The following is a 20,632-nucleotide window of genomic DNA, read 5'->3' as shown; positions in this document are numbered from 1 at the left end:
AAAAGAAATTTTTGCATGTTTCTTTCTTTCAATTACTTTAGGATTAATTATGATATACATGCGACAGGACGGAATTTCATTCACATGGTTTTAATCAACTATAACCATTATAAAAATGGGTCTAATTAAATGTTTTTTATCCATTTTAAGCCAGTGTATAAATAACCATATAAAAACAAAACATACAATGGGAAACTGACTTAATAATTCTGTCCTGTCGCACTTGTTTTCCGTCCTGTCGCACTTGTTTTTGTCCTGTTATGAACACTACGGATTGCCTCATTAAGTTAATTGGAGGAGTTAATTGAAAGCAAAATATGCTTAAAGTGTCAAACACACTTGTCATTGATAGTTTGGAAGAATTCATAAAAATAAATACAAAATTAAGCATTTGAATATTAATTAATAGATTAAAAAATGCGACAGGGCGGAATTGATACCTTTAGATTTACATTTTCGCATAAATTAAAAAAATTATTTTAAGTATTTGGTTTAGATACATGTGCTCTACTTGAAAATTTAGAGCTCAGGATGACCACTTTTGGCCTTTGCCCTGCTCAGGTACAGGGCTCTCCCAGGGCAGCCGGGATTTTTCAATACTGTGGAGTCTAGACCCAACTTTTGGGAAGTTTGGTCAAAGGATGCTGAATAGAAAACAGGGTCTTTGGAAATTGTTCTACATGGTTTTATTAGCCTCGATGCTTATCTTGAGCAACAATTAAATGGTAAAATTTTGATGTTTTTTGTGAATTAGTACGTGTTTTTTTTTTTTTTTTTTGCTTATTGGCCAAGTTTTGCTCACATTGGCAAACAATTTTTATGTGCCATCAATACACCTAAGCTTGTTCATATTATAAGGAGAACTCTGATGTAAATACAAGCCCTGTCTGTCATGTCTGAACATTCCATACCAGTCAAGGAATTGATTATTTACCATGTATAAGTTTTAATAGTTTGCAAATCATGTATGTAATCGGGGGTGGATTTCACAAAGGTAGTCCTAAGAGATAGGACCAGTCCTAAGTTAGGACCAGTAACTCATCCTAACTTAGGACTGGTCCTATCTCTTAGCATTGCCTAGGACTAGTCCTTAGTTAGGACTACCTTTGTGAAATCGACCCCTGAAAACATTTCATACACTTTGTACAGGTAACTGCACTTTAACTTGATTGCATATAAATAATAACGAGCTGCGTCTGTGCAAAAACATTGTATCTTGATTTTGAAAAAAGCATTGTATCTTGCATGGAAATGCTCCATGCAAAAATGAAAACCTCCTCCGAGTGTCAGGTATGTGTACACGTACATCCAGGCTATTTATTTAAAGCTAAGATACAATGTTTCTACAATTTCCTCCACCATGCTGTTTTTGGAGGAAGATGTTTTTGAAATTGAAACAACGTAATGCAGATCTATAATATATTTTTACAGTAATGAAAAGAAATGAATGGGATGTCATGGCTCAGTGGTTTTAAAGCATTGAATTCAAGTTCTGGTGGTTCAGTCACCAGAGTGTGGGTTTGGGTCCAGAGATACTACATGGCTCCTCTTCACTTAGGGGTATAAATGGGTACCTGTGAGGGTAGAGGTTGATAATGTGAATGGAAAAAACGCTTGCGGAGCACCATGGCAGGTCGGGGCTGTATACTCACTTGGGAGCTGAGAAAGATTAAAGGAATGTTATCAACCCAATGACCTGGGCACTAATGTAAGGCGCGCTTAGACGGTTATTGTTTATTGCGCTTTAAAGGAACGTTACAGAATTGGTAAGGAACAAAAATCGTGAAGATCACAGATTGACATAAACTTACACGGTCTAATGATGATGATAGTAGAAAACATCCCTTGAAATATTTCTGTCTGAAATTTCATATTTGATGAGAAATAAAAAATCTAGTTTCGTGTTTTGAGTTTATCGCTCAGTGAGCTTTTTATTCCTTTTTGTTTTGGCATCGATGCAATGCAAAATTTGTAATCGTTTTTTTTCACTATTCTCTTGTGACCCAGATGGCTGATCGATCTCAAACTTCTGCAGGTTTGTCAGTTTATGTATATGGTGGATATTGGAGTTCTTGCACTGCCAGCAACTTTTTTGCTAGCAAAACCAATTCTGTAATGTTCCTTTAAGAACTAACTTTATTATTTATATGATAATGACTAACTTTATTTCTTATTTGTTTTCATCTTCTGTTTCCTATTTCAGCAATTGCGACATGAAAACCTTGTGAATTTAATCGAAGTCTTCCGACGTAAGAAGCGCTTGTACTTAGTCTTTGAGTTTGTCGATCACACAATACTGGATGAGTTAGAGCGCTATCCAAATGGACTGGAAGAAAATGTTGTTAGACGCTGTATGTGGCAGGTCTTGAAAGGAATTGACTTCTGCCATAATCACAATGTAAGTATAAAAGGATTAGAGACTTAACAGAGACATTGGAAGTGGAAGTGTCGTGGAATTGTCGTGGCCGAGCAGTTAAGAGCACCGAATTCAAACTCTGGTGTTTCTGATCAGCAGACTGTGGGTTTGAATCCCCCAGCCGTGACACTTGTGTCCTTTAAAAGCAAGACACTTAAACATTGCTTCGTCCTTCGGATGGGACGTAAAGCCATTGGTCCCATGTGTTGTGTAATGCATGTAAAAAAAAAAACAGTGCACTTATCAAAAAGAGAAGGGGTTCGCCCCGGTGTACCTGGCTGTGGCTGCTGTACGCACCGTAGCACCTTGTAAACCCTTATATGAGGTGCTACATAATTGGGTCTCAGAATTCATCACTTCAATAACCTATCTTTCTGAAAGTTTGTATATATACTCAGCGCCTTGAGTACCTTGTTGGTAGATACGTCTGCTATATACATGTAAGACTTCAATATTATTATTATTATTTGTCAGATTGTTTTTGATCAATTAATGAATATAAGTTTACACACGTCTACGATAGTCAAGTGATGGACCTTGCTCTATGATTCATAAATCTACGTTTTTCTATTTCACAAACTTTTGCAACAATATTACAATGTGTTCGAGGTACACTTATGTACATGTACACTAATTTTTGTTTATGTAAACGTGAGGCGTATCCTGTACGAGGAATTCTAAAGAATTCTAATGCATTGACGTTAAGATAGATTGTTTCTTGCCAATTTAAGATTGATTCATAGGCAAAATTATATAGAAAGGTAGAGAAAATCACAGGTGAAACAGAGTTGGTGTCTACTAGCTGTATTTTGACATGACTGCCATATTCTTATTGTGAAGTGAGGTGACTGCGGATACCATTCGCCTGTTCACAGCATTCACAAACCAACACCAACCTTCAAATATCTGAGAAATGATCTGATGCAATAAATCAGTTCTCAGATTCAAATGTTTTAGGATGAACAACTAATACATTTGAAGCATATTACAGCAATGGGATTCCTTTCTCAAACTAGTTGCATGGTACATGTACATGTATATGCAGCTGCAGTGCTTTTCACCAAGTAAGTTTTTATGGTAATTTATTTTTGGAGTACTTAGCAATCTATACGCCTCTCTTAATATTTATGCATACGTCATAATTCTTACCCAAAATGAGATATGGCGCCTGTCCCCCATCACTTGCAGTGGCTGCGCCCATCGATTAGCGTTGTGACGTTGCATAAATATTAAGAGAGGCATATGACCCTACGATTAAGGGACATAAGATTTTTTGTAATGTGTTTTCTGATGAATATTCAAAAGTTGTTTTAAATGGCAGTCTTCTCTCCAGTGTAAAGTTGGTCAGCCTATAGATGTAATTGACATAATCTTGAAAAGTGTTTAATCTACCAGAGTAAAAAGGTTGTCAGCTTTTTGTTTTTTGTTTCTTGCAGATAATTCACAGAGACATTAAACCAGAGAATATTTTAGTTTCTAAATCTGGTATTGTGAAGCTGTGTGATTTTGGGTTTGCTCGGACGATAGCAGGACCGGGTGAAATCTACACAGATTATGTTGCTACTCGGTGGTATAGAGCACCAGAGCTGTTAGTGGGAGACACTAAGTATGGCAAGTAAGTATCATAAGTCAGTTTAGTTTCACTTTTGTTGTTCAAGGCACTGAACACGTTTTGGTAATTGTCAAAGACCAGTCTTCTCACCTGGTGTATCTCAACATGCATGGTTGTCGAAGTTGCGAGATAATGATGGAAGAAAAAACACTCTTGTTGTACAAAAAAATGTGCTTTCTGATAGGAATACAAATCTTCTGGCCAGAATTCTTTTGATATTTTACTGGGAAGTTACCTCTTTCTCGAAAACAACGTTACTTCAGAGTGAGTCATTTCTCACAATGTTTTATACTATCAACAGCTCTCCGTTGCTCGTTACCAAGTAAGGTTTTATGCTAATTTGAGTAATTACCAAATGTGTATCATTTATGTACAGTGCCTTTAATTTGAAGTGTTGTTGCAACCTTGTCAGGCTCCTCTAGAATACATGACTTGACTTCTTTACTCGTTCAGTTTCCTCTTTTTGTTTTGCGTTTTAAACTTAAATGCCAAGCTTTTTCAGGTTTTCAAAGTTTTGTATAACAAATAAACAAATATGTGTTTCTAATCAAACAAACATGTATCTTGTTGATTTGTGTTGCCTTGGTACATCCCAAAGCCAATAGTATACTTGAGTATATCTTGTGACTATGTGAAGTATGGGTTGTACAATAGACCCTTCCCGTGAAATATGTAAATTGCACGTAGCGTGCGCGCACTAAAGTTTTGGTTGCCAAAATGAGGGAACATCGCGCTGTTTTGTACGCGGCTAATTGGTGCGTGACGCAGACACGACTGCGCGTCTGCTTAGTGCACAACTCTATGGCGTTTGCCAACCAACAGGGTCTGTACGCATGGGTGAATGTAATTAGCATATTTGATGGGAAGGGTCCATTGTACCATTGATGACACTTTTCAAGTACATAAGAAAGATTGTAATGTACAACTATTTGTTATTGAATCCTCTATATATATACACTATCCAATGTTCCTACAGAGCTGTAGATATCTGGGCGCTAGGTTGTTTACAAGCTGAAATGTGTACAGGAGAGCCTTTGTTTCCAGGAGATAGTGATATAGATCAGCTCTACCACATCATCAAATGCTTTGGTAAGTCACAGCTACTACTCCTAGAAAATCCTGTTCTATCACACCCATTCTGAAACAACTACACTGGCTCCCTATCTCTCAACGAATCATCTTCAAGCTGCTGCTCATTCTCCACAAAGCTCTTAATGGCAAGGCTCCCCACTATATTTCTGAACTGCTTCAAGTTTACACTCCTTCAAGGAATCTTTGATCAAGTTCCATGCTTCTCCTCATTGAACCCAAGTCTCGACACTCGTGGGGTGACAGGTCTTTTTCTTCAGCTGCGCCACGCATCTGGAAATCTCTACCACTTAATCTTAGATCTTGTCTTTGTATCACAAAATTCAAATCTCTTCTCAAAACTTATCTTATGTCACAGGTTTTCAAGGGCTAATTTTGTTGTGTCTTCTTTTTTTTTTTTTTTACCCAGCAGGGTGGATATGTGCTGCGCCTTGAACACCGAGCAGGGTGGATATGTGCGCATTACAAGTCTTATTATTATTACTCAAATGACAGTTTATGGGGGTTGATATTGGTAAAGCCCTCAAAAAGGGTTTAAAGATAATATACAGCATGAAGATGAGAATTTTGTTTGTCTTGGATACACTATTTATTGTCCTGTGCTTGAAGCGAGACTTAGAGAGTACAGTGCCATATAACGCAAAATATTACACCTTTCTTTAAAGCCTATCTCCTGTCTAAAGATCTGAACTTATGCATAAATATATTCCTGTTCGTGCTTTTTGTTCTGCTGGCCAATCCCTACTGACTCAGACTACTTTTTCAACTAAATGGTCAAAGACCCTTCCACTTTATTGCATTGCCTTCATGAAAATTGATTCTTCAGATTTTCAAGGGACGTTAAATGACTCATTTGTTTGAATCTTTAGTTTTGTAACAGTTGCTTTATATATTTGATTTAATTGTTTGGTGTTTTGTGTTGCTCATAGAGGCTCTTGCATTATGCACTATATAAATGTTTCATATTATTATCATTAATATAAAGGAGGGGGGGTATGTAAATACACCCGTCATGGAGTATCTTGATTTTTCAGTGTCGGTACTGGTGATCTCTCTTGTCCATCTCTTAATTTTTTTTTGTATTGCCCAAGGCTGTCTTATAGCATTACTATTTAAAAAAAAAAAAAAATTAAAACCCAATTTTTATGCCCTAATGCAGATTTTCTCCTTTTGTATAGAATGTGTAATTAATCTTTTATTTTGTGTGATTTGAATGTCTTATAGAATTTTAAATTCATCATGCAATTCGATCGTTTGACTGCAAATTTTTGAATGTTTTTAAATAAACCTGAAACTTTTTTTTTTTCATTTTTTTTTCTTCATGTATTTTTAATAATGTAGTGAATGCTTTTTGTTTGGCAGGTAACTTGATTCAGAGACATAAGGAAGTGTTTATGAAGAATCCTTTGTTTGTTGGGATGCGTCTTCCTGAAGTTCGGAATGTAGAACCATTAGAAAAGAGATTCCCAAGACTGACGGGTCTGTCAATCAAAGTCATGAAGGTACGTCAAAGCAATTCATGTATCTCTTGATGCGTGTCGAGTCTGAGCTGTCATGTACATGTAGGTCACAGGACTCTGTTGTTGTCAGCAGCAGAGTGTGAGTTCGAGTCTCGGCCATGACACTTGTGCACTTGAGCAAGACACTTTACCAAATTGCTTTGTAAAAAGTTTGGAAGGTAGTGCAATCTGCTCTACCAGCCAGGCTCCTAGTGGATGATACCCATGCCTACATCCTAACAGACTGTGAAGAGGGTAACCCTGTTTCAGCCCCAGGAGTAGGTGGCTCCTAGTGGATGATACCCATGCCTACATCCATACGGACTGTGAAGGGGGTAACCCTGTTTCAGCCGCAGGAGTAGGTGGCAACGTGCCCCTGGTGGCAGTTTCAGCCCTAGGAGTAGGTGGCAACGTGCCCCTGGTGGCAGTTTCAGCCCCAGGAGTAGGTGGCAACGTGCCCCTGGTGGCAGTTTCAGCCGCAGGAGTAGGTGGCAACGTGCCCCTGGTGGCAGTTTCAGCCCCAGGAGTAGGTGGCAACATGCCCCTGGTGGCAGTTTCAGCCCCAGGAGTAGGTGGCAACGTGCCCCTGGTGGCAGTTTCAGCCCTAGGAGTAGGTGGCAACGTGCCCCTGGTGGCAGTTTCAGCCCTAGGAGTAGGTGGCAACATGCCCCTGGTGGCAGTTTCAGCCCTAGGAGTAGGTGGCAATGTGCCCCTGGTGGCAGTTTCAGCCCAAGGAGTAGGTGGCAACGTGCCCCTGGTGGCAGTTTCAGCCCTAGGAGTAGGTGGCAACGTGCCCCTGGTGGCAGTTTCAGCCCTAGGAGTAGGTGGCAACATGCCCCTGGTGGCAGTTTCAGCCCCAGGAGTAGGTGGCAACATGCCCCTGGTGGCAGTTTCAGCCCCAGGAGTAGGTGGCAACGTGCCCCTGGTGGCAGTTTCAGCCCTAGGAGTAGGTGGCAACGTGCCCCTGGTGGCAGTTTCAGCCCTAGGAGTAGGTGGCAACGTGCCCCTGGTGGCAGTTTCAGCCCCAGGAGTAGGTGGCAACGTGCCCCTGGTGGCAGTTTCAGCCCTAGGAGTAGGTGGCAACGTGCCCCTGGTGGCAGTTTCAGCCCTAGGAGTAGGTGGCAACGTGCCCCTGGTGGCAGTTTCAGCCCCAGGAGTAGGTGGCAACGTGCCCCTGGTGGCAGTTTCAGCCCTAGGAGTAGGTGGCAACGTGCCCCTGGTGGCAGTTTCAGCCCTAGGAGTAGGTGGCAACGTGCCCCTGGTGGCAGTTTCAGCCCTAGGAGTAGGTGGCAACGCGCCCTGGTGGCAGTTTCAGCCCTAGGAGTAGGTGGCAACGTGCCCCTGGTGGCAGTTTTAGCCCTAGGAGTAGGTGGCAACGCGCCCTGGTGGCAGTTTCAGCCCTAGGAGTAGGTGGCAACGTGCCCCTGGTGGCAGTTTCAGCCGCAGGAGTAGGTGGCAACGTGCCCCTGGTGGCAGTTTCAGCCCTAGGAGTAGGTGGCAACATGCCCCTGGTGGCAGTTTCAGCCCTAGGAGTAGGTGGCAACATGCCTCTGGTGACAGTTGATGTGGGCTGTTGGCCAACAGCCCACATCAGTTAAGTGTAGCCTTCATCTTGAATATGCCGTCCATGGCCATTCCAGGCTAATCCTATCTGCATTCAGCCAATATCTTATTATTTTTTGAGAACAAAATATGTCATTCAAAAGGAAAAATGTATTTTTGTCAAAAGCATTTTTTTCCCCTTCATTTTTACTTTTCCTGTGTGTTGAAATGATCTAAAATCTGAAACATTTTTGTTGACATTCTTTATTTCATTGACATTTGGAACATGTATAAAGTACTTTAATATAGCCTTGGACACCTAAACATTTCATAGTTTTGTTTTAGTATGATTCTTAAATATTAAGAAGGTTAACAATTAGGACACAAATAGAGATTATTAACCAGGGTCTTAGCGGTGGAAGGAGAGAAAAGATACCACCACACTAGCCTGTCCACCCTGGAGAACAATGACTACTCGGTATCTTCCCTCGTTACCTCTCTAAGATATAGTAGGCATCTGTCCGTCAATACTGACAATGGACTGCGCCCGGGGGGGGGGGGGTGTAATTGTCCTCTCTCTTGCAGCTGCGGCTGTGGCTGAGAAGTCTGATTCTTGCATGGCAGTCTCTGCCACTGTTGTTGCAGACAAACAGGGAGGGGGGCTGCTACTCACAATTTCCCCCCTTTGCCTTTTCCCCCGTACCAAGGAAGATAATACATTTCCACTTCTTCTATTCCCATTCACACCTACAGAGCTGTCTCCATTTAGACCCTGATGAGAGGCCAACGTGTTCTCAACTCATACGCCATGAGTTCTTTCAGAAAGATGGCTTCCATGAGAAGTTCCCAGCAGAGCTGAGAATCAAGATTGCAAAGGAGTTTGATTGTAATCCACTTCTCAAGTCTGGGTCCGAAGAGAAGGAAGGGGGTGGGGAGGAGAAGAAAAAGAGTAAAAAGAGCAAGAAGGTAACGACAAACTCATGATCTTTATATACACCAGTCCACTTGTGACTGTTAACCTGGTGTGTCATGGCTGAAAGGTCTTAGAGCACTGGATTCAAGCTCTGGTGTTTCTAATCGTCAGAGTGTGGGTTGGAGTCCCTGTCATGACACTTGTGTCCTTTACCTTTATTGCTGCGTCTTTTGGATTGCATGAACTTAACGCTGTTGGTCGCGTTTGGTGTGTAATGAAAGAACCTAGTTACACTTAGCGCTAAGAGAAGGGGGTATGCCCCGGTGTTTCTGGCAGTAGCTGCTGAATGTGCCGCAGCACCTTGTAAACACTCACAGGTTGTTACCAGGGATGTGATTTCTTTGTTTTAAACCACAAATCTGATTTGTCTTTGTATCTCTTAATTGTGTGCTACTAGAATATCACATTTTAACGTTGTGCAGTTGGTTGCTCCAAAATTGTCTGTACATATTTTAATCTAATTTTTGATTTCTTTGCTCGTGGAAAAATCTGAAAATTGTGATGAAGTAGCCTGAAAAGTCTTCTAAAGTATACATCATGTGTACATTATACAATTGTTGCACGCTGTGACGGGGTCTGTTTGTTTGTTTGTTTGTTTGTTTGTTTAGATGATCTTCCCCTCAAGGGAACTCGGTCCATGGCGTTTTGTACACTCTAAGGGGGAAAATGGAATGCGAGGTGAAGCCGAGGGTGCCATTTTCCCTCGAGGGTGTACAGAACTCATAGACCCCAGTCACAATGGCAACAATTGTTTTGTTATACCTTTGTATAATTGTTATTCCTCTTCTCGAAGTTCTGTTGTCATCTTCAAACATTATTATTACTCCGGACTATTCATTGTTTAATAAGCAGACAAACAAGAAACAATTCCCTCGAACCCGCGGTTGTTTGGTACACAGCGCGAAATCGACCAACGCTGGGAACGATCAAGGTGATGTACACCGGTGTACATCACTTTTCATGTTACCCGGCCCCCCGTCGAGCCATGTAACATGCGTTTTTGTTGCGCGTCACATGATTGGTTCTCGACCAATCAAACTTCACAGTTTGTTACCGAGGTAAAACAACATCCCTTGTGCTCCATTAAATGTTCCTATTTTTCCATGGACGCCTTGCCACATGACCCTCAGAGACAATTTGAAAATTGTAGTTTAAACATAACAGTGGAACTAATGTTGATATTTTTTGTCTATAGGAGAGTCACAGTCACTCCGAAAAAGAGAAGAATAGAAAAAGACATTCTGATGCCGATAGACACAAACCATCAACAACACCTCCAGAGACGAGTGATAGACATATTAAAGCTGCATCAGATACAACAAGGAAGGTACAGGTACTACCAAATCAAAACTAAGTATAACTGCTAAGTAATGACTGGAAATTATAGGATGGGTTCACAAAACACTTCAATCAGGGCCCAATTTTATGGCCCAATTGGTGCTTACGGAAGCAGGGTAATCTGTGCTTACATTAAGCGTATTTCTTAAGTGAGCAGGGAAATTTTGCTTGCACATGTGTGTAGTCCATGTTACTAGGCATTCTTCACTTACACAGCTAGCACAGAAATTCTGGACTTGCCTTGAAAGCCAAGAATGGTGATCGCAAGCGTAGAATGCGCCAGGTAAGCAGAGCCATGAAATTGGGTCCAGATCTTTTAAATATAGCTGATGATTAATTTCGAATGTATGAATTTTTTTTTTTAGTGAGTATCGGTTTTTATTCTTTCTCATTCACTAATTAATTTTCCTTTTCTCCCTCTTTCCATTGTATCTTTTGTCTTTCCAACCTCTGGTTAAACCAGCCCCTTTCCTCTAAACCCCCGCCCCTTTGTCTTCTTCTTCATTGTTCATCCCTTGTTGCATCCCTGGTTATTTGCAACTTTCTCTCTTTTCATTTCTGTGCACTGACTGCTTCATAAACACCAGTATGCCTGTTTATTGTTGTGTGGTCATTTAACCTTAAAGCAGGACTCTAATGGTTGAAGTGTCTGGCTATTAACTATTTTTTTGTTAATAAATGTTCAACAAATGTATTGTAAACTATTATACAGTGAATTACCTACATGTTCATACCTTTACCTATGCATATCCGAAAACTGTCTCATAAAAATGAACCACAAGTACAGAGCTCAAGAGCGTCGAAAAACAGATAATTTGTTTACAGAGTTTCCTACTTTATTACGCCTGTTAACCAAAAAGGCATTTATGAAAGGGAATAAAGGAGTAGTGACTTGTTCTTATACCGCCGTTTAAAACCTAGCAGGGTCATAGCCGGCTCAGGCCTTTATCACATTGCCATGACCCTGTCGGTTTTTAATGGCCGCTTAAGACCTCACCACTACCCTTTTATTCCCTTAGCTAATGCCTTAACAGAGGCTTCATTGCGAATTTGTTTCTTTCTTTCCCAGAAGCAGTTTTTGTAGCTTATTAAATTTGTTGCAAAAGTATTGCTTATAAAATATTAATATTTGAATGTTTCCTTCAGTTATCTGATGCATCGGAGTCTCATAAGAAGTCATCTGGAAGGACCGGCTCTCCTAATCCTACAAGTAAGATGCTCCCATCTACTGTCAGTCATAATGGTGCATCAAATGCAACATCACAGTCACATTTAAGCCAGACGACCCCAGCGCCCATCAGTACCATAACCATGGGTAGTATAGGTGCATCATCCAAATCAAGTCACTTATCCAGTAATACGTCAGGCCCATCTCCTTTAAGGTATGTCAGATATTCCTAATTACCTGAATTAATGGAATCAATATTTGTTTGTTGTTCTCATCATCCATCAATGTGAGGGTAAAGCCCGGTTTATACTTCCTGCGAATTTGACGTGAATTTGACGTCACAACCCTCCTTTCGCAGCGATATTCGCAAGTGAGTTGAGCAGAGTTGAACTGCTGCAAATTTTTCGTTGCGAATTTGTGACGTCAACATTCGTATGGCATTTGCATTCGCAGGAAGTATGAACCGAGCTTACGGGCGTGTCCAAAACGGTGAGTGTGGCTACAGCTATGGCTTAGTTGCGAGCTATTCTTCAACACTGACAGATGCACTGAGTAGTCGTAGCTGTAGTCACCGTTTGGGACACGGCCTGAGATTTCAGAGTACCATGGTTGGCTTTCACCTAGAGATAGCCAAGTCGCACTGAACAATGAGGACCTCCGTCTGCATATTTTCTCAAAAACAAAACTGTAAATTCTTCAGCTGATTTTATCTTTTAAAATTTTTTTTATGGATAGTTGCTGACATGCCTGCTAATTGTTTGCCATTTGAAAAATCTTAAAAATTGTGATTGAATAGCATGCAATGTCCGTTAAAGCCTACATCATGTGTGTATGCAGGTCAGCTCTTGTACTACCAGTACACAATGCCTGTATCTATTGTGGGTGGTATTTAACAATTGGAAACAATCACCATGGTTGGGAATAGATTAACAAGGGATTAATTTTATGGCTGTGCTTACTATGGAATTGTGCCCTTACTGTCAGCATTCTCTAAGGTTGGTGCAAAATGTTTGTGCTAACTGCAGGCCTGGAATTACAATTTTTTTAGGGCAAGGCCACTTTGGCCTTGGATATAGGCAAATTTTGAAGGGCATCAAGGCCAGCAGAAAGGGCACCAAGGCCAAAAGTTTCAAAATATAGAAGGCGCGAAGGCCAGTAAGGGTCATGAGCCTTATTAAACAAGTAAATTAAAAAGTTTGCTAGAGGTTTCCCTATGGGTGGTTAACCCAATGGAACAGTTTTTTATTAATAAGATATTGATAAATCATATGTTATTCAAGATATTGATAAATCATATCTTCATAAAGAAACTAAATGATTTTGTAAAAAGAAGAAGTAAAAAAAAAAATTTTATGAAGACAAAAATAATCGTAAGTTAACTTTCTTGCATTTGGGGGCATAGTTCTCAAATTCATCTTTTACATCTTCCTCCAAACGCTCTTTTTGCGTCTTTATTTTGGCAAATTCCTTCGTAAACATTTCCAAGAGTCATTTTATTCACCAACAATATTTCGTCCGTTCACAAACAGAGGATATACCATATGGGCATTTTAACAACAGCGCCCTCTGTTGATCAATGGATTGTGTTAGACTGGTTCCTTGTTAAATCAGGACGTCAGATAAACGAGCGTGTGGATTGTATGGGATGCAGGTTAACGCTAGCGTGTGCGATGACTCAGGAGGGGTCCTACTACTTGCCGTCAACTCGCCGTCAACTCACTTGCGCCGTCAACTCGCCGTCAACTCGCCGTCAACTCCTCCAATATACATTTAAAATCCACAAAAGAAGCATAGAACTGTAAAGTATCAGCTCAAAGAGCATTCGTGTAAGTTTTAGGTCATATTTCGGAATAAAAATTTATTTTTTTTCTCGTGAAAAAAAAATTCTCGAAGCCAAAAAACTGTCGGCCGCCATCTTGCTTTTTCACAATGATTAGTCTTGGCCCAAGATGTCAATGATTGGTACTTTTTTTTTATCAACACAAAGTCGTTTTTGTGAATGAATTTGTACCGAAAACCATGAGAAATATGTAGTGTAGCCCAGACTTAACACTTCCGTGCCCCCTTTTTATAGATTTTTCATGTAAATTTAATGAGTTGAAGGCACGAAAATGAGTTGACGGCGAGTTGACGGCAAGTCGGCGAGTTGACGGCAAGTAGTAGGACCGCTCAGGAGTGGAATCTCCGTTGCGCTTGTAACGTTTAATACCATGACTGCTATAGAGTTCCCTGGAATAATATTGTCGGCCGTAAGTAGTCAGCCAAAAACAAATGTTTGTGTCAATAATAAAATTGTGGGCTTGGGTAAAAAAAAAAAGGGCACGACGGCCAACGGGAAAAAGGGGCATGGCAGTTTTGGATGTGAAAATGGTATTTTTTCGAGGGGCATCACGGCCAGTTGGAAGGGCATCGACGGCCGTCGTAGCCGCCGTTTAATTCCAGGCCTGTAACTGTGTTGGCAAAGAGTGTCAAGTAATGTGAAGTATGCACAGCTCAAGTAGAAGTGAATTCTGCACTGGGATACATGTATGTCTGTTTCCATATACACTTATCTTATGATTTAATTAAGCAGAGTTGTAAACATTTAACTTCACCAGAGAGTTGTTCAATATATTTTGTATACCACACACTGAACCACACATATCTTAAAACCTGGAAGTGGTATTTTTTCAAAATAAAGCTTTTGTCACTAATATATGTGTTTTGATGAGTAAAATGTGAATAAACAGTTAACTAAGGTTTAAAAAAATCAGTTCTTATGTTATTTACAAATTTAAGAGTAGACCCCGACCCGAGAGGGCGCTGTTCGTGACGTCAATCGAGGCAGACTTTGCCTGTAATGCGTAGAGTAAGCACAATTGCAAAGTACATGTACGGACCAAGTCGTGAGTTTGTACGTTTAAAAAAAAAATAAAAAATTCCGGCAATGCCAACCAGGTGTATTGCTGCTGAATGCAGAAAAACACTTTTTGAAATGTACCAACTCACGACTTGGACGTACATGTACTTTGCACGTGTGTTTACTATGCGCATTGCAGGCAAAGTCTGCCTCGATTGACGTCACAAAAGGGGTAGGCGGAGTCAACCCCCCAAACAACTTTTTAGATATTTTTTAAACATATAAATCGTGACAAACAATAACTAAAAAAATTGTTTTATTGTTCGTAAGCATATACTCTTATGTTTGAAAGAAAAAAAATTCTATTTCCAGGTGACTTTCAGATCTTTGTCATTTATTGGGTCGAAAACAATGATTTACTTTTAATCCTTCATTTGCCTATGGTTTAAGAAAGGATTTAAAAAACTTAACTCATTTCATAACTTTTTTGGTTTCAGGGGGTCAGAAAAAGTGAAGAAAGGCACAACGAATACGTACTTCAAGAAGCCAGCCCAACCTCCATCAGTGCATCATAGTGGTAGTATGCCAACACCAGTCCAATCAGAGAAGACTTTATTACATGAAAGACCATTACAGTTTGATGTCTTGATGGCTAGTCAGCGTAAAGGCAAAGGCGCATCATCACCTAAACTAGAGAGAGAGATTACACACTTGCCAAACTTAGCTGGTGTTGAGAGTAAGTCGTAAGAATAGTACTCTAAACTATTACATCTAACTGACATCTCAAAGTGCTCATTATTTTTTCAACAGGTATGAAGAGATATTTTTGATTTATGATAGCCATTTACATGTTTATTGCACCTTGTAATGGTTAACGAGATGCTGTGGCGCAATCTGCATTTGACCATACTAGGCAAATCTCTGCTCTTAACATGCTAATAAGTGCACAGGATTCTTGAATGTACATTACAAAACACACTGTACCTTGGGCTTTATATCACTTCTGAAGGATACAGCAATTATGGTTAATAATTGCTGTATCCTTCAGATAAAGAAGTGTCTTGCTCAGGGATAAAATTGCCATAACTGTGACTCCAAGGCTGAAAACACGAGAACTTGAGTGGTTTGCGCTCGGCCATGAATAATCCCAGTAGTAGTCCTTTTTATACCTTGTCCAAGCAATTATTTTGTAAGTTTTTCCAGGTTTTTTTTATTATGCAATGAAAGTATGATACACCAAGCCTGAAAATACTGCATTATTATAGTACACTTACCCTTGAGGTTTAGAAATAGTCTAATGGATGATGAAACTCTTGCTCTGGCCTTAGAGTTTACTGTGGAAATTTGATCTGATATCACTTGAAGAGGGCTGCTGTCATTTAAGATGAAAAAAAAAAAAAAATATTTTATAGAAGAAATATCTGGATGATGTTAACCACTTCCCATCGCCAAAACTTGTATTTCTGCTAAATTTTTAAGACTGGCTAGTTACAGATGTTTTTCCTTACCAAGTTTTGCAATGAGTAGGACATATCTTAAACTTTCTTGAAAGGGCTCAACAAATTCTGGTGTTTATTATGAGAACCTGCATTGATAGTGATATTTATATTATAAAAGGGGAGCTATTATCTTTTTGTTGCAATAATTTCTTGAAATATATTTTGTGTTTTCTTTGATAATTGCCCATCAGTTTCAATTATTGCTGCATTCTGGTTTTATTAGTAATGAATAGGTTGTTCATTAACTTGTTCCTATTTTCTTTCTTTACTTAGTTGACTCCAACAGAAAGTCAGAGAAGAAACACAAGTTGAAGAAGAGTCAGCATACCCCCATGCCCCACATTGGCCATCATGATGCGACTCATAGTGGTGCTAATAGCTCCCATCTCAACCAATCCTCATCAACAGATGACTTCAGAGAACATAATCTGCCTGCTGTATAGCATCGGATCATTCATGTACAGTGCTTTTATATTATAGGATTGTATGATAAAATGGAGTTAAAGAGAAGAGACTATTGCTGGTGACTCGATTAGACCATGCCATACTTGGGCTGTGCATGCTTCGATAGACCACGCCATACTTTGGCTGTGCATGCTTCGATAGACCACGCCATACTTTGGCTGTGCATGCTTCGATAGACCACGCCATACTTTGACATTGGTAATGTGTGCCTAATACAAAGACACGTACAGTGAGCTTGTATGCCCAATGTGGCACTGTTTAATTCTTGGATCGGGAAAAGTAGCGTTTGAATGGCAAGGTTTTCATTCAAACTGTTGAAGATGGAAGACACCATTGATGCAATGAACATGAGAAATGAGCCATTTGGAAATGAGAAATAAGCCAGATGTCATCTTCAGATTCATACCAAACAGATCTTGATGAACAATCTTCGATGAAATGATGATTTTCATATGTCCGTTCCTGCAGTGCTTCCTTTCACTCAGCTCGCTAGGTGGCTGGCTACATGTAGCTAGGTGTTAATTGAAGAGTAACACTTTAGTAATGATGATGATGATTGTTTGTGCTGACGTGAATAGACCATCCAGTAGGCTCCACCCAAGACGAACGTGTGAGCAAGAACACATGGGGCTCTCCAGTGCCTTTCTGCACAACTCTGCCGCGCACGCCAAGATATGCGCACGCATGTCGGGCCTTAGTGTCGGACCTTCGTTGCATTGTGATTGGTCAATATGCAATGGGGCGGAGCTTAATGGATCGGTCTATTGAACAAGAGGTACAACTAAACAAACTAAAGAACAACTAAATCCTACATTTACATTTAGGTTGGGTAGAGTTTGAAGAACGTTGAACTGCTCACTATGATTAACTGTGGTTGTACAGTCTTCAGCGTGTATAGACAACAATGGTCTGCCATTTTGAGTGTCGAAATGCATGTTAGGATGTAGTGAGCGTATGACTGCAGACACGTCACCTAAATTGTTTACTGCCCAGTTTAATACTTCATTCATTCATCCCGTGACTGTTGTGCTGGGCTTTAGGATGCCATGATGGATGCACCTGCTGTTGGGATCGCCACAGATCTCAGTCCTCCGTCATCGTATGAGGGCGGTAATGTTTCAGGCTGTCCAGGACATTCTTGTGTCTATCTCTTCATCGCTTGCCCTCAGCTGCAAACAGTGTGTCAGACACTCTGTGGACATTCATCCTGTTCTTTAACACTGTTACACTGTGTGGGCGTGTTAGTCCACATAGTGTGTCAAGTCCCTACAGTATGTGGACCTCGTTTGTCATCAGGTCAACACTTCATGTGTAGCGTTACAACATTTGACACATGCACCGGATCTTTACGATCGTTTTGACTCCCAAAATGGCAGACTGCGAACAGACAGAAGCCGTTTGTGACTTCAGTGCCTGGTGTTAATACTGGTGTTTTTGGAACATACACGCATCGCTACCCAAAATATTGGTCTTGTTTGACAAACATCATAGGCACTTTTTGTATGTGACACTGACGGTGTTTCAGTGAAGTTTCCATGACATACCCTATGTATAGTTTAAAAAACAATTTTTTGTATAGTGTATAGTATGCATGTCCTTATGATGTGAGTTTGGGGTTTATGCTTGATTAATTTCATAGCACTGCATAGTATGCATAGTTTACTTTATGTCAAGTTTTACATAAATGAATTTTTCATTTGACTAAGAAAGTGAAGTTTTTAAAGCTGTAATGTGTAAAGAATCACATTATTTTCTGTTGGAATGTGATAAAGCAAACTTACATAAATACACATGCAGAATTAATCAGAACTTTGTCCCCAAAAAATTCAATCAGGTTTTTGAGGCAATTTCTTGTCTTTTTCTATGCTTTATGGAAAAGAAATATTTGGATGTCCATATTTATTTTCTACCTCAAGTTTATTCTGAATAGGCGAAGAAAATGTTGCACACAGAAAAAGTAGAAGCCATAGTTTAGATCTACTTATAGACTGTATCTTTATATGTGTTGATATGTAATATACAACAGTATATCATCATTCCAGCTGTGCTATGGGATTGATCTTATATTATATATATCATGACGTTGTGTACATAGAACGATGTAAATAGTTGCAAATATAAGCACATTTGTTGTTGTTATTTGATGAGTTTACAATGTTTACTGTTTCAGCAATTGGTTGTTATAACTAACCATCAGCATTTATATTATGTTTGGTTGTGGCCTGTAAATTTTGACTGCAGTGTCAAGTGCATGGTTTGCGCAATTTATATTTACTTAAGCTTTGAAATGTTTTGTGGGTTTCTTTATTAATGGGAGTTTCCCCCCTTTCTTTATTAGAGGAAGTTTCTCCTTCTGGGTTTTTCTCCTTGGGTACTGGTACTCTTTTGGTTTTGTTGAGTCATCAGCTCAAACTGTGGTCATTTTATGAATGAAAAAAACCCAGTTGACATCGGTCACTTAGTGCAGGAATGTAGAATTAGATAGTTCTACCTCTATGCTTAGTGGTATCATCAAAAGAATGCACCTTTTCATTGACGTCATTAGGCTGCCATTTTTAGGTAAAACGCTGATAACATATTATTGGGCTGTCTCTGATGTGGGCGCTGATGAGCAATCTTCTTTTGACCTTTTGACCTCTGGCCGAGGGCGCCCTACTCAAATGACATCATGTTTCTAAGGGGAGGTACATGATAGTTGACTGTACAGGTACTGTTGTATAAGGTCAAGTTGCAATGTATCTGAAACCTAACTTTGTAGGGAGATAATGTACACTGATGATGATGGAAAGTTAGCATCGCTTTTTTGTCACACTTGCATGGCTACATGTTTGTACAACTTGGTCATGAATCATGATTTGTGACCAAGCCGTACATATTCTTCATATATTTTGGTTGAATTACAGCATTGAAATATTTGTAAGGAAGTGTCACAACTTTAAATAGCTGCACAACAACAGATCTTCACATGTCTGTGAGGAATATGTTATCACAATATTTTTTGAGTATCACATAAAATTATTATGTTTTGAGTATTTTTTATAATTTTATTATTTCTAACAAATATGTGAGTTCAAAACTCATTCATGGTAGGATTTCCCTTTATGAAATAGAAAGTTTTCTTTTTCTTGTATGTCTTTTTCAGTGTTAGTAAGCTGACAACACAATACTGGTACAAATAGTATGATTTGGCAGTTTGTTGGGTTGATGCACATTATATGAATGCATGACTTTTTGAAAGGAGATAGAGTCGACTATATGATGCCTCAATACAACAATCATCAACTACAATGTACTTGAGTAGAGTTTACTTTCTATACTGGACCAAATACTCTATGTTTTTGATCAAAATTGTGTGCATACGTGTATATGTACATGATGTTAACATTGCGTCTGAGCCCATTTATATGTAATTTTATGTAGAGTCATTACCCATAATGTGTACTATAATGAGAAGACTGTTTCTTCAGTGACAATGATCCTCTTTGATTTTTTTTTTAGCAAAGACAAACTCAATCTGTATTTGAGCAGATCACCTATTAAATCCCTTGGGTGGATTTCACAAAGAGTTAGGACTAGTCTTATCTCTAGGTAGGAGGAGTTACTCGTCCTAATCTTAAGACTCGCCTTAAGTTTTTAATAGCCCCTAAAGAGTGCTACATGTAGGACTAGTCCCAAGTTGTGTCAATCTTTGTAAAATTGACCCCTGACTTATGTTGCATGCTGAATTACAAAATACAGTGTAGATTGATTGTGTAGATTCACATCTTTTCTCTGGTGTTTGAATCAGTGAAACGTGTTGCTAATTGAGCTTGTGATTCGAACACACCTTCAATGCCTTGTTAAAAATGTGCCTTCTTCAAGGAATTAAGTTTTTGTTTTGGAGAGTTTTTGTAACAGAATCAAATTAACTTGTTAAGTAACTTCAATGCAGACGTTTTTGTTTTCTGTTCAATATATTTTGCTTTTGGTCCTTGTGTAAAATAGACTAAAGATTTTTAAAACAATTTGGTGTTAAAAAAAGAAAAAATTCCTAGAGTGGGATTTGAACTGACGACCTCCGGAATAACATGCCGTTGCTCTATCAACTGAGCAACCTAGCCCTTTGGCGATCCTCCTGTTATTGGGGGTGCCAGTCAGAAGCCATAAACATGTCACCTCCTGTTTAACAAGGGATCACACCCAAGTGTTGATA

The 20,632-nt window shown here is 39.6% G+C and overlaps 1 protein-coding gene across 2 annotated transcripts in view; it reads left to right on the top strand.

The window, feature by feature from the left end:
* Positions 1 to 17,110, top strand: part of LOC117303810 (cyclin-dependent kinase-like 4) — a 31,342-nt gene extending 14,232 nt beyond the window's left edge. Inside the window, exons 4-12 of one of the 2 annotated variants that reach the window (XM_033788173.1) lie at positions 2,204 to 2,398; positions 3,853 to 4,031; positions 5,005 to 5,117; positions 6,480 to 6,619; positions 8,912 to 9,124; positions 10,327 to 10,458; positions 11,616 to 11,851; positions 14,974 to 15,212; positions 16,249 to 17,110. In XM_033788173.1, the coding sequence (XP_033644064.1) occupies positions 2,204 to 2,398; positions 3,853 to 4,031; positions 5,005 to 5,117; positions 6,480 to 6,619; positions 8,912 to 9,124; positions 10,327 to 10,458; positions 11,616 to 11,851; positions 14,974 to 15,212; positions 16,249 to 16,418 (1,617 nt within the window). In that variant the 3' untranslated portion in view covers positions 16,419 to 17,110. Of the gene's footprint in view, positions 1 to 2,203; positions 2,399 to 3,852; positions 4,032 to 5,004; positions 5,118 to 6,479; positions 6,620 to 8,911; positions 9,125 to 10,326; positions 10,465 to 11,615; positions 11,852 to 14,973; positions 15,213 to 16,248 lie in introns of both variants that reach the window. The other variant, XM_033788172.1, reaches the window with a different exon arrangement.
* The last annotated feature ends 3,522 nt before the right edge of the window (positions 17,111 to 20,632 follow it).

Source organism: Asterias rubens, chromosome 20 (genome assembly GCF_902459465.1).
Source record: "Asterias rubens chromosome 20, eAstRub1.3, whole genome shotgun sequence".
In the NCBI taxonomy this organism is placed as follows: domain Eukaryota; kingdom Metazoa; phylum Echinodermata; class Asteroidea; order Forcipulatida; family Asteriidae; genus Asterias; species Asterias rubens.
Note: the sequence above shows the minus strand (reverse complement) of the source record. Positions and strands in the feature narration are given on the sequence as shown.